The sequence below is a fragment of the Pogona vitticeps genome, chromosome 2 (genome assembly GCF_051106095.1).
Source record: "Pogona vitticeps strain Pit_001003342236 chromosome 2, PviZW2.1, whole genome shotgun sequence".
In the NCBI taxonomy this organism is placed as follows: Eukaryota; Metazoa; Chordata; class Lepidosauria; order Squamata; family Agamidae; genus Pogona; species Pogona vitticeps.
In genome coordinates this window covers 274,644,004-274,657,777 of record NC_135784.1, presented here as the reverse complement: position 1 = coordinate 274,657,777, position 13,774 = coordinate 274,644,004, and the positions used below count along the sequence as shown (strand labels likewise).

At 42.5% G+C, this 13,774-nt stretch overlaps 1 protein-coding gene across 2 annotated transcripts in view; it reads left to right on the top strand.

The window, feature by feature from the left end:
* Positions 1–1,560: 1,560 nt before the first annotated feature.
* The window catches only part of RASGRF2 (Ras protein specific guanine nucleotide releasing factor 2), a 126,279-nt gene continuing 114,065 nt past the window's right edge, over positions 1,561–13,774 (top strand). Inside the window, exon 1 of one of the 2 annotated variants that reach the window (XM_020790294.3) lies at positions 1,561–2,368. In XM_020790294.3, the coding sequence (XP_020645953.3) occupies positions 2,084–2,368 (285 nt within the window). In that variant the 5' untranslated portion in view covers positions 1,561–2,083. The remainder of the gene's footprint in view (positions 2,369–13,774) is intronic. The other variant, XM_020790295.3, reaches the window with a different exon arrangement.

Genomic DNA, 13,774 nt, shown 5'->3' with positions numbered 1-13,774 from the left:
GTTGTGATTCCACTCCGAGTTTTCACTTTCACTTTTCAGGAATTATCTGTGATACTGAGGCTATTTTGGAAATACATTTCAGCACCTCAGATAGCTCCCATGAAGTGTGGACTAAAACTGGAGTGGATTCACAGCACCCCTGAAACTGTCCCAACAAGCCACCGCTGCCTGTGTACTCTGTGTCATAGTCTTTAGTCCTACTGAATGCTCAATATTCATTAATACAGACATTTGAAAAAAAAAACCATGAAATCAGGGTGATGTCTTATTTTGATATTTAATTTCTTATTTTGGCTTCCACAAGAGCTGAGGAAAGAGGTAATGGACCTACCTGGAAGTCAAAACCGTCATGTTCTCCCTTGTGGTGAGGCTCATGGCAGAACGTATGTCTACCACATCTGGCCTAACGTTTGTTCTTTTCTATTTGTTCCCATCTTTCTCCCACCTTTTGCTTTATTTTTTTTGTGCCACATCCATCTTGAAAAAGGAGTTCTAGAGAACTCAAAAGCTTGCGAATTGTTTTATGACACCTCCAGTGGCTGCCTCCACACCGAGCCAGCGCGAGCGCTCCGCTGTTTTAAACCATCCCCTACCAACCTAACAAGTTCAACAGGTGTAGTTTGGCCCGTCGCTACCTTCCCGGGCTAGGAAGAGGTTTCATTTGTTGAGGGTGTGCGCGCGACGAAGGAAGGAGCCCAGTTATCCTGGCAAAGCGTCGACTCTATCGGTTGGGGTTGTGACTGAAGGTGAGGAACGAGCACCTCAGTATCAACCTTTACAAGTCCCTGGACTGAATCTCGACGCCAAAATGTGTGTGTGTGTGTGTGTGTGAGAGAGAGAGAGAGAGAGAGAGAGAGAGAGAGAGAGAGAGGGTGAAGAGATTCTGGAAGCTGAAGCCCGTGGTAAGCCCCACGCTGTGCGGGCCGCCTGTGAAGGCACGTTATTCTCGCTCCAGCCATGTTAATCCCGAAGCCGGGAAAGCGGCGCTCGAGCGCCTGGGAGCGCGCACGGCTCTCCCCCGAACTTCGCCCAGCGGGACCTCGACCCGGTTTTGTTTACATGCCCTCCCGCTGACACGTTTGCGGGGCGACACCGCTCGCCGGAGCCAGGCTTTCGGTCCCCTCCGGCCGCGCTCAAATCTGTGTGCGTGTGTTCGTGTGTGTGTGTCTGTGCGTGCTCGTCGTTTCTCTCCCCAGCTTCCTTTTTCACACTCCCTTCGGTCAGCAGCACGAGGGGCTGGAGATAAAAAAGAAAAGTGAGGCGCGGGAGGGGGGGCGGAAAGAAAAAAGGGAAAGTAAACGCCGGAGACGGCCAGCAAAGAGCGGGAAAAGCGGGGTGGGGAGGGGGGGAGAGGAAGAGAAAGAAAGCGCGTCTCTCTGTCACGGGCGCGAGAGCGCGCGCACTCTAAGGCGCTCTGGCAGCGGCGGCGGCGGCGACTTTGCTCTTTAAATTGGTCTCCAAGCCGATTACAGTTGATCTCCCACGTGATATTTCCCCTTCTGGCTCCTGGCGGTAGCGGAGTGCGCGAGTGCGTGTGTGTGAGAGAGAGGGGGGGAAAGGGGGGCTTGCGCACAGGAGGAGGAGGAGGAGAAGAGAGAAGGCACCACCGAGCGAGCTTGGCGCCAGGCTGATCTCGGGAAGAGGCTCGCGTGGGAAAACGCTCCTCGCAGAACTTTTGTTTTTTAAAATTTTTTGGTGGGCCAAGGGGCGGCGAGGCTTGGCCAGGAGACGAGGGGATGCGCCAGGCGTCCTTGAGGAGGCTGGAGCCCCTCCGGGTGGAAGTGGAAGAGCCCCGCGGGAGCCCAGGTCTCCAGTAGCGCCCAGGGGCCGCGGCAGCCGCCCCGGGCTGAGGAGAGCGCCGCGCGGGGGGTCTCCAGCGGTGCGTCTCGGGAGCCGCTGCTCGGCGGGCTTGAGCGTTCTTGGCTCGCCTCGTCTGCGCGGTCATGAGGCGCGCCGGCGGCGGCGGCGGCTGTTGGACGACGGGCTCCCACTGAAGGGAAAAAGGCGGCGAGGGGGCGGGGGGGGCAGAAACGCAGGGCAGCTCGTGAGCCGGCTGGACGCCGCCGAGCGCCGGAGAGGCAACATGCAGAAGAGCGTGCGCTACAACGAGGGGCACGCCTTGTACCTGGCCGTGCTGGCTCGCAAGGAAGGCACTCGGCGGGGCTACCTGAGCAAGAAGACGGCGGAGACGAGCCGCTGGCACGACAAGTGGTTCGCGCTCTACCAGAACATGCTCTTCTACTTCGAGAGCGAGCAGAGCGCCCGACCCTCGGGCATGTACATGCTGGAAGGCTGCACCTGCGAAAGGGCGCCGGCCCCGAAGGGGGGGTCTGCCGTCAGCGCCAAGGACGCGGCGCTGGACAAGCAGGTAGCGATCTGACCCCCCTCCCCTCCCCTCCCCCCCAGCGTCTCCGCCCCCGCCCTTCCACCCGTCCACCCCCGTGCGCTCTGCCCCGGGACAGGAGAACCTGGGCATGGGGGGCGGCGGGGAGGGGCGCGGAGGTCCGAAACGCGGCAGGAGCGGCAGCCCGCGCAGATCCAGATCCCTCTTCGCGCGCGCCCACCTCCCACCCCCGCAGGAGGGCCTTTGCGGAGTCTTATCTTCTCGGGACAGCAAACAGCCGCCCGTCTCTCTCTCTCTCTCCCGAAGTTTTGCGCTGGACGTCCCCCTTTCTGTGTGAGCGGGACGATGACGAGTGCGGGACGGGGAGGAAAAGAAGATCTCCAGGCAGGGGCTGACTTTGTAAGGCTGGTAGGGGGGGCACGAAGCTTGCCGAGTTTCAGGTTCTTAGAAGGGGAGCGCTTTAAAGCCCCATTTCTGCCCCTGCCCTGTCTGTCTTGCCGGACGTCTCGTGGTGAAGTACGGAATAAATACAGGTTCTTCATGTTTTGTAAAGATCGGGGCTAACGTGTACGGGGTCTGGTCTGTCCCCAGCCCGACAGTCCTTTAGCCCGTTGATGCTTCTGAGCAGTGGCCAGTTTTTATTAGACTCCAAGCGTTTTGGAAATCATTTCCAAGGTGGCCAGGGGACATTCAGTCCGACATGCAATAGAAGTGCATCTGAAAACCACCTGCGGTGGTGTCTTGAATTCTGGGCGCACTGACAATTGATTTTCAATAAACTTAAGGGATTTCGTATAACAGTCATGGGTGCCAGTAGGGGTATATTCTACTGCTGCAGTTCGCCACACGTAGTCTATCATTATGATAGACTGATCTATCTTTTACCTTCCTAGATGAGTGTGGGCAAGTCCAATTTCAAGGTACCGCACTCTGAATCTTTTTAGAGCCATTTTTGAATTGTTTTTACACTTGTGTAAGGTGGAGCTGTGACAGATCGGATCCATGGGCTGCTCAGATAGAGTTTTGAGGCTTAAGATTTTGTGAATAATAGTCTTGCTCAGCTGCTTGGGAGAAAAAGAAGACTTAGTGTGCACTGTGTCATATGATGGTGTATTTCCATTGTTGATCTTACTGCTAGTAACATGGAATGTGCTGCTTCTGTGAGACAGAGCAAAAAATGTGCCACTGCCTACGGGGCAAAGTGGTCCAGAAAGCGTAACATCCTTATTCATCAGAAAGAATTCATCATTCTGCATTTTTGCCATCTTGCAGTTTAAACAAGAACTATTCCATAAATATTTTGTTATACTGGCTATGATATATATACTTTTGTAGAACATTTTACCTCTAGAATTAGTTTAAACAAGCCAAATGCTTTGAAGACCATAGAGTGAGGTTTTATGGCATAGTTGGGATGTGTAAGCCTTCAAGTCTTCCATTTAAAGTGCTTGGATACAGATAAATTGGCCACTTTCAAGCTCTGTTTAATCCTAGATAAAACAAATGGCCCAGTAAAAGAAGAACTGCTCTTTGTGCAAAAAACACTTTGTATGCCAATCTATATATGGTCTGCTGTTTAGCTAAATTAATTTGATTTCAGTCAGTACAAATCAGAAGTCATAACTTGCTGGCTACTTTCTTTAAACATAGTTCCAATATAAACATGAATCATGGATCCAGATATTCAGTCATGTACAGAATCACATATAGCTCTGAAGACTTTATAGGAGCAAAGATAAAATAATGCAAAGATTTAAAGAGGTAGGTTATTATAGCAGGTGTTCAGATTCAGGATTGGATGTACAAGATGATCTCCAAGATAGGCAGTCATCAATAACCGTTTAGTTACTAGACACTTGATGAAAAAATTGAGAGACTTTACATTTGGTAATGAACATATCAATGTATTTTTAGTTGTGTACCTGAAGTACAAATATTCTAAACTTTACAGATGGATTTGCTTTCACAGATTGAGTAGAGGAGCTAGACAGCTGAATTAGGTGGTAAAGAGCTTGATTGACTTAGAAAATGAGGACAAATAATATTATTCACACAAGAGCAATAGATGTTGCAAAATAATATGTAGAGCCAGTACTAGTGGATCAGATATTTAATCCCAGCTTGGTGCTTTCACACAGGGCTTCAACTGCTCCCAATTAAAAGGTATTGTGCATCATTTTTTTTCCTTAATAGATTTTCACTGGTAAGTAATAAAAGATGGAAGAAACATTAGGCAACACATGAAATCTGTAAACTGAATATGTAATCTGGGCCTCCTGTAAGCTTCCGTGAGCGAGGCACAGTAAAAAGCTCTGTCTTGAAGCATCCTGAGTTAAAGCACTAAAACAGGTGTCAGCTCTTGTTGCTTTTTGTACTGCATTGTTACAGCCTGAGCTAAGAATTTGCATTCAGTAGGTGTTGAGTCATCTCTCCTTGACTCGTGGAATCAAACAGGTGTCAGTCACATTCGAAAAATGAAGTTTTTTTTTCTTAGAAGAAACATGCTTTCCGAGCTGCAAGCTTTTAAAATCAAACTAAAATTTTGAACGGGTTAAACTAATATTTCCATTGCTTCACTTATAATGAAAACAAATAGTGCTATGAGAGCTGTATTTGCCAAGCACATATTCCTGTGTGATGAATGACTAAGTAAATATTCTAAGTGCATGTATTGAACACAAGTGGACTTCTAACGAAATGTCCTTAAGATTTAGGTTTGTTTTTCCACTTCTATAACCAAGATAGCCATAGATATTTTCATATTTAGTTTGCAGATCTAGCATGAAAGTGCAGCTCTCATGGCACAAAAATGTCTAGCTGCTGCATACTCCATTCTTATAGTAAACTGCCAGTTCTACACCCACAAGTCAAACTATATCTAATTCTGTGCATTTATGTTTGCATATGCAAATGATTAATACAGAGCAATAAATATTACTTCCTTTCTGTTCTACAAAGAGCATATGTTTTACCTGCCTTGATGTGTCCTCCTTTCACTTAGGAACTGTGGTTGGTCAAAAGCTTGGTAAAAATGAGATTCGTTCTATGTCTTAATCTCTAACATAGGTAATTGAAAATAAATCATGTGCCTTTAACAGGAGTATTTCTCCGTAACTAACTCAGGACCTGTCTGACAATACAACCCCACAGTAAAACTGACTGATTTTAAATCTCTGTTTATAAAGTTCCAGTGAAAGTAGGCACTTCTCCATTAGAGGTTTTTAAACTGATGTTGGATGACCTGGAATGCTCTAGCACTGGATTTCCTACATTGGAAAGAGATTGAACTAGATGACCTTCGAACTTTACGATTCTATAATTTAACTGCAGTTTACTCTCACACATTTGGGTGAAGGACTTGGAACCAATAGTCTCTCCCCGTGTGACATAATAGGATCATGTATCACTTGCAAGGGTCCTAATATGGGCTTAGCTGCAATTAATGTTATTGTGCTGGCATTGTGTTGTCCACTGACTCTATATTAGTGATGCTTCTGCAGCTTCTGTACATTGACAATAATGATGCTACATGCTATCTGGAACTGTGGATGGGTCCACAATGTTCTACAAATAAAAGACGCTACTATAATAATGGTTGATCTCTGTTAGCAGTGTGTGTTTCTCTCATAGAAAGAAGACTTGGAGAGTTTTGTCATGCATGCTATACAGAGTTTCTGGGGGAAAGTAGCTCATACACTGTATAATAAACAAACAAATAAAGCTGAGTATCAAATGGCACATATCAAGACAGGAGGGTTGGCAGAGGACTAAAGCTGATGGTTCAGTAGAGGTTCGAGCTTGGAATCAAGCAATCTGTGAACAGCTCAGCCTCCACTGTGTGACAGGTTGCTCACTCTGACAAAACAGGCCAGAGTCATCAGCAGTTATATAACACCAGATGGAAACCCTATTGGGTTTTCAGATCACCTGATTTCTACTCAGATGAAATCAGTGCATGGTCTGGGTACCTGCAGTGGTTGCACTAAAACACGGATTATAAAGGTAGGTCACTAGTTCTCTCTGTCTGTAAGTTGCCAGAAGAACAGAAAATGAACCATGGCAAGTCAGACCACCAAGCCTTTTGTTCCAGTAGCCACCAACGTGATGCTTATAGGGAGCAAGTAACAGGAAATTAATTCAGTAGCAGCCTCCCTCTTATGCTGTTAAGGAACCATTATATGGAGGCATGCTAGCTTGAGACTGGAAATAGCATATGATTGGTGGTACATGCTGGAAGGTTCTTGGGCCTTTTGTAAGATCTGAATTTTACATGAAAGCCTGTTCTACCAAAGTAATGCATTGTAGCTACCACAGTTCTGTAGTATGAAGCCATCAACAGTGCTAAATACAGCAGCAGTTCTAACGGAGGTGAATAGGACTTGTTAGTCACACATAATGTTGGTTCCATTGATCTAAATGAGTGCACTTTAGCTTGGCTCAATACTGGATTTCACCTGGTGTTGGAATCCAAAGTTTCACAGCCCATATTTAAGTTTATTTATAATACAGTATTCTGTCAGGGAAGAATATTGCTGGCTTCTGATCCACTTTACATAAGACATGCATTTATCCCACATGTGTAAATCACACAATAGCTGTGCTAAACCACACATACAAAGAAGATAGGATGGGGCTGTTTATGAACACAAATGTGAATCTACTCACAAAATATGCATTTAAAAGGGTACTGGAAATTTGATAGGCAGAAGGAAAACACAACATTCAAAACCAAACATTGTTTTTCATTTCTAAAAATGAATTGTTACATGTTGTCTACATTTGTTAAAATGTAAAATTCGTTGTAATGGAGAATTAAAATACATGTTAAATGACAAAAATATTTAAAAAAACTTAATTGATTGAAATATTTTTATTCTACTCCTCATTCAAAAAAGTCTCCCAGAACATTTAACCTGTAATGCAGGTCTCTCACATAGATTTAAAATCTAAAAATACATTGTCACAAAAGGACCAAGGAAAGGAGGAGAAAGGAGAGGAAATAAAGTAGTCTTTCAGCAACCATGGTGAATGGCCCTGCCTCTCATCACATCGTAGCCGCCTAGAGTGGCCTTTTAGGCCAGATGGGTGGGGTATAAATCAAATAAAACAAACAAACAAACAAATAAATCTCCCACTGCAGCTTGCTGAAATGGCTGGTGCTGGTTATGTTGTTTTCCAAAACCTTTGGGACTCACATGGATGGCAACTGTTTATTAATGGACTGGGTAAAGCAGTGGTCCCCAGATTTTCTTGGACTACAACTCCCAGAAATTCTGGTCAGCACAGCTAGTGGTGAAGGTTTCTGGGAGATTTACTCCCAGACCATCTGGGGACCCACGGTTGGGAACCACAGGTATAAAGCAAAGCCCAAACCCTCTCTGCTTTGGCTACTCCCCCTTGTCCTTTTCTCTTTACCAAGGTACTTATCTCTCATCCTTTAAACTCTCCCTCCCATACCACCAGTTCTGAGATTCTCCCAATCGGGAAAGCTTGTTCATTATGCCTCTGCAAGTCCAACCTCTGTGGTGGATATGTCTCTCTCCCACTCACTATTCCTTCCATATGAGAAGGAGGGGGATTTCCAGTCTCTTTGTTGCTGCAGTTCTTCTTCTGATCCAGGTCTTTACTAAGTTTTCTACTTCCCATGACAATCCATTTAATAAGGGCCCGCCATCCATCTTTAGCAGTGTGACCTTTCAGTAAGTTTGTGCCAATTGGAAACTATCTTTGGGTATCCAGCCAATAAAAGCAAGGTTTATCTGCCTTTTCATTGATGGATCCTCAAGTTCTTTTGTCACAACCCCCTGTCACTTCCTTAGGCTCTAAGTCCTCCCATAATTGGACATCATGATAAATCATGATCTCCCTCCTCATCTATATTTCAAGGAAGGAACTGGTGTGGGGATAGTGGAAAAAGTTATTTGTATGCTTTGCTCCAGAAGCAGCTCTTGCTGGGCCATATCCATTAGAGAGAGGAGAGCCCCTATATTCCTTTAAAGCCTTAGGGTACAGCTACATTAGCAACAGAGAGAGATCTAGTCTGGGTTGCTTTGGAACAGTTTGAAATGATGGAGCTTGATTAGATCACTCCTTCCAATCAGAAGGAAACATTCCTGCAGCCTTTATAATTGCAATCTAATCTACTACATGTTGACATTCGATCACTCCATTTTGATCTGTTTGATCACAGTGTGCCCCTCTCCTTCTTGCTTCTCACTTCCTGCCTTCTCTTTTACAATAGTTGCCAGCTGGTTAGGAAGCAGTTTGCTTCCATTTCGTTGTGGGTGGGCATTAATGCTGGGTACGGAGTGCTAAGTTTCAGCCCCACATTTCTTTTTTCAATATTAATTTTAGGTAAGTGGCATAATACTGCATTGTTTCCCCTCTGAAGAATCCTATGTGACCCTTTGGCTCTCTTAATTTCTGAAATACATTTCTGTCTTTTAAAAAAAATACTGCCTACTGTACTGTGTTGTGCTATGTAGTCCTCATTGACAGATGTTAAGCAACATCAACTCTGCAGAATTGCCAAGCATAAATGTGTGTAAATGTGAAACTGCACATCTGGGATATAATATTCTGGCCTATACTTTATAGTGATTAAGTGATGCATTACAATAGTTGAAAAGTACCATGTTTCCCCCAAAATAAGACAGTGTTTTATATTAATTTTTGTTCCAAAAAACACATCAGGGCTTATTTTCAGGGGATGTTTTATTTTTTTCATGTACAACTAGATAGCTGGCCTCTTAGATAGATCTCATTTCACTATCTTGGCAGCTGGCCTCTTAAAATTGTTGCTCTGTGGGAACTGGGGCTGGATGTCTTGTGTTGAAATCTATATTAACTTTCAAGTTTCTGGAATTCTGGTGTTTTCAGAGGTAGAAACTGAGGTTCATTGTTAATCTGGATCATGAGCAATGTCTGATGAAGCAGATTTTGATGCAAGAAAGTTTGCACTGAAATACATTTGTTAGTCTTTGGAGGTTTCACAGCACTTTTATTTTTATTTTCTTTTTGTTTTGCTTTGCTTTCGTTGTATGCAATGAAACAGATAAAGAGAGATGTGTTTTTGAAAATTACTTACCTCACAATAGTGGAATTAAATTCTGAGCAAATCCAGATTTCATTTTAAATTGTTTATTTAATTCTAATAGAAACTGGATCACAAGTGGACTTAATGGGATTTAAGCAGTTCAGTTAGAATTGCATACTTATTTCCATGTGTGTATTTGTCTCTGTCTATTTTAAAACAAATAAATCCCACAGTTGAGCAATACATCCATTAGGATAAAGCAAAATACTCCAAATCTGTGTATGCTTCATATTTACATTTTGTTTTTAAGCTCTTTAATGTAGAAAATTTTCATCTACTATTTCTATTGCTGAGGGATGCATGATGAAAAAGACAAAGTTACATGGAGATATAGAAACATTTGTTCCCCTTAAGCAGAACTTGCTGTTTATAATCTGAATGTCAAAAACTCAATTATCGGCTGCATCAGCTGCTATTGCAGTACAACTCCTCCCCCATATCCATAGTTTTACTTATCTACAGTTTGCTGCAACCCTATATGCTACGTTTTGTTTGCTGCCTTGCTTATTGGTTATAGGGTTCCCTCATGCATCCACGGCAGATGGTGGAACTGACCCTCTGTGGATATGCCAGTCCTACTATACTTCACTAACAATGTACACTAGCAGTTTAGTGCTGAGTCTTATCAAATGGCTTAAATAGAGAATGAATGGTGGTCTCTCTCTCTCTCTCTCTCTCTCTCTGTGTGTGTGTGTGTGTGTGTGTGTGTGTGAGAGAGAGAGAGAGAGAGAGAGAGAGAGAGAAACACACGCACACAGAGAGTTGTATCATTACTTCTTAGAATCATAGAATAATTGAGTTGGAAGTGACCTATAAAGCCATTGCTCAATGCAGGAATCCAAGTCAAAGCAGATATGATAGATGGTTGTCCAATGATCTTTTGAATGCCTTCAGTGTTGGAGCCTCCCAAGATGATGTCTTTTAATTATGTTTACCATTGTGGTATACTCATTGTTTTCAACTTTAAATATTGCCTTGTTGTAAACTACCTTGGGTCCTTTTCAGGGAGACAGGTGGTGTAAAAATATTTCAAACAAACAGACCAACATGCCCATTTCTTTCAGTCTTTCCTCATAAGGTTTGGTTTCCAGTCTCCTGATCATCCTTCTTACTTCCTTCAATTTTTTTTCTGTGTGAGAAGTTATTTTTAAGGAGCTTGATGCATTGTGTGTACCTACACAGCACTGGGAGAAAGAATAATAAACTATAAAGCAAGTGGACCATCACAGTTGATAGAAATTGTAAAATGATTGATATAATACAGGCGCTTAGAGATTCATGATCAAAGGATACTTTTTATTTAACAATGACTAGATATGGCACCTGTTTCCTGAACTGAACTGGCTGTTAAGTACAAATTACAATGAATTTTGTTCAAATGTTATCTATGTGGAGGCAGAACATGCATTTCACAAATAAAAGTAAATATTGTAGAAATGAACAGAGATGGAATGGCTCAGTGTGATGGAGTACAACATTCCACTGTACCTCCTGGGGGAAGGGCCAGCCAGAATAATCTGGAACATGTACAGCAGGCAAATGGCCTGCCACCTATGTTAGCTTGGGTAAGCTATACAATCACTGAAAGCTACTAGGCAGAGGGATTCTTGAATCACTTCTCAGTACTGTATACCTAGAAAATTCCATAAGTTGCAATGGACTTGTTTATTTTGTTGTTATACTAGTACTGTACTATTATACCTAGTACTACTACTAGGCGTAGCACTGTTGATCTCCATTGCTATCCATGCCATCATCTTATGAACACTGGGGAGCAATTAATAGGAAATACATCGTTGTCTTCTTCATTAGGTTTTGACATATTTCATTCTAAAGCCCTGACACTGAAATCAGATTTGGGGCTGAATGTAGTTAAGCCTTGAGTATTATCACTGAATACTATTACAAACAGAAACATAGTAGATTAATGGTGGCTGCTATCATTTAAAAGTTGCTTCTATCACTGCTGTTAAAGTTGAAAATCTAGTTTTGTTCTTCATGCATTTACACAGTTCAAGCCTAGGCATGTTATCTTGGAAGTTAAGCTAATTCAGTTTCATGGAGAGTATTCCTGTGTGAGTGCTCATAGCATTGAAGCCTTGTTCCTAAACTACACATTTTCTTTGCTTTTATTAGCGTTACATCAAGGGAAGGATCTCTGTTTTCTGCTTAAGAAAAAAAGTGTTCTGTTAGCTGATAAATGTAGTTGGTTACATTAACCATCATATTAAAACATAACATTGTATAGTGAATTCCTAAAATTCACTATCTTTTATGCTTGTCTGATGTAAGTCTTCTTACAATATGTTTCCAATGGTTTTTCATAACTAATCTTCAAGTGTAGTTTGAGAATGCAGTTTTGACCTCCAGGCAGCAGGCATTATATAAACAGAAATGTGTAACTCATGTGCTTTTTCTTTTGATTGTACTAGGGACAAGTGAACACCTCATGCATTTTTAAAGAGATTGTCATTATTGTCCTTGATGGAATTTGCATTCCTGATACATTGCATTGCATTTCTGATACATTGCATCCTCCCTCCCCAGGTTTATATGAATGTATGTCTACAGAGATTACACTGCTTCTGTACTTCTACCTTGAATTGCATGGATTTGAGCAGTATGGCTTTGGTTATACAAATTTTTTTCAATAAATAAATATTCCAATAAACAAATAGATAAATATTTAAATAAATAAATATCCAATACATAAATATTCAATTAATACTGTGTTGCTATTCATCTCCAGGAAGTGGTCCAGGAAAGGTGTGCCTAGGTTTTACCAAGGCCCTTGTTGCTGGCAAGAGCCTAGCTAGCCCCCGCTCTCCTGGCAATGCAGCGACATGTGGTGGTTGGGGAAGGTGCTGGGGCATGCTGTACAATTAATACAGTAAACTCATCCGCTGTGTTTATACTTTTTAGTTATTTGGGGGATGGCGGCAAAAGACTTACATATGGATTTTGAACTACGCAGGGAACCAGCACTCCCTTCAGTGTTGATGAAGGGAGAAGTGTGTATGAAGAATTGGGCTACAGTGTGCTAAAGGCATAGATCAAGTAAAAGTGGGTAGTTTTTAAGGTCCCACAAATCTCTTTGATTTTTTCCCCCCTGCAACCTAATGCACTGGCTTTCCCTTCCAAAAATATCTAGTTGTCTTAGTAAAACTGTTAAATGTTCCTATACAAGAAAGGAAGGAGTATGATAAGATCAACAAGCTATTTGCTAGTTTTTATTGAAACAGTGATGCTAACATTTGCTTTCAAATGCTAATTTCCTGCATATTTCATTTTTCCTGCAGTGTCTTCCCACCTTACAACCACCTCCAAAAACATAACTTAGTTATAGCAGCTCGAAACAGACATGTTTAGAGAATGATCACTGCTCCACTACCAAAAAGGACAGACAACATAAAAATGAGGATGCTATCCACAAAAAGGAGGACATTTTGCACTGAATTTGCATATTCTAATTTTAACATCTATGCAAATATCATAATTAGATATTATTTATAATAACTGTGTGTTGTCAAGTTGATCACGATTTATGCTGACTCTTTCCAGGGTTTTTCTAGGTAGGTATGCAGAAGTGGTTTCCCAGTCCCTTCTGTGGGTGCCCTGGGATTGTGCAGCTTGCCCAAGGCCACACAGGCTGGCTCTGCTTGCAAGAGGCACAGTGGGAAATTGAACTCTTGACCTCAGGCTCCACAGCCAGATACCTAAACCATGGAGCTATCCAGACATTATTACTATAATTTAAGTGGAAGTACAGTACTACTTGCCATGTTGTACTCTATTGCGATTATTTAATCACCTTGGGGCGCAGCACTGAGGTAAAGTTAGGATATAAATCAAATAAATAAATATGGCACAGTATATTATTCTATGATTCTACGAATTAATAGCTCTTGGATATGCCTGTATCATGTATTTGCTGCAGCTTGCTGAAAATGTGAATATGCATATGTGTAGAAAGAAACTAAACAGAGGTGACTGTAGTTTTGTTGAAATATCTGTCTAAGCAAAAATCAGTTATTTCAGAGGAATAGTCTGAACACTGGTTTCAGAATGTCTGTTCCTGGGACTGAACAGTGATTCCAGGATATCCACTCTTCGGGACTGACCTTGCATTTGAAGTTCATAGAGAATTGACATGCCATGCCATATCCTTTTTGTCAGTCATCATCAGGAGTCTTATCTGTTTTGTGGCTTTTCTTACAAAATGAACCTTCCCCCAACAAATATTTTACTTTTAAAAATGAAAGATGAATGATTAAATATATTTACCAAAGTGTCTATTTTTCCTGGTTGACCAGAATAACTTGGGGGTAGGGAGT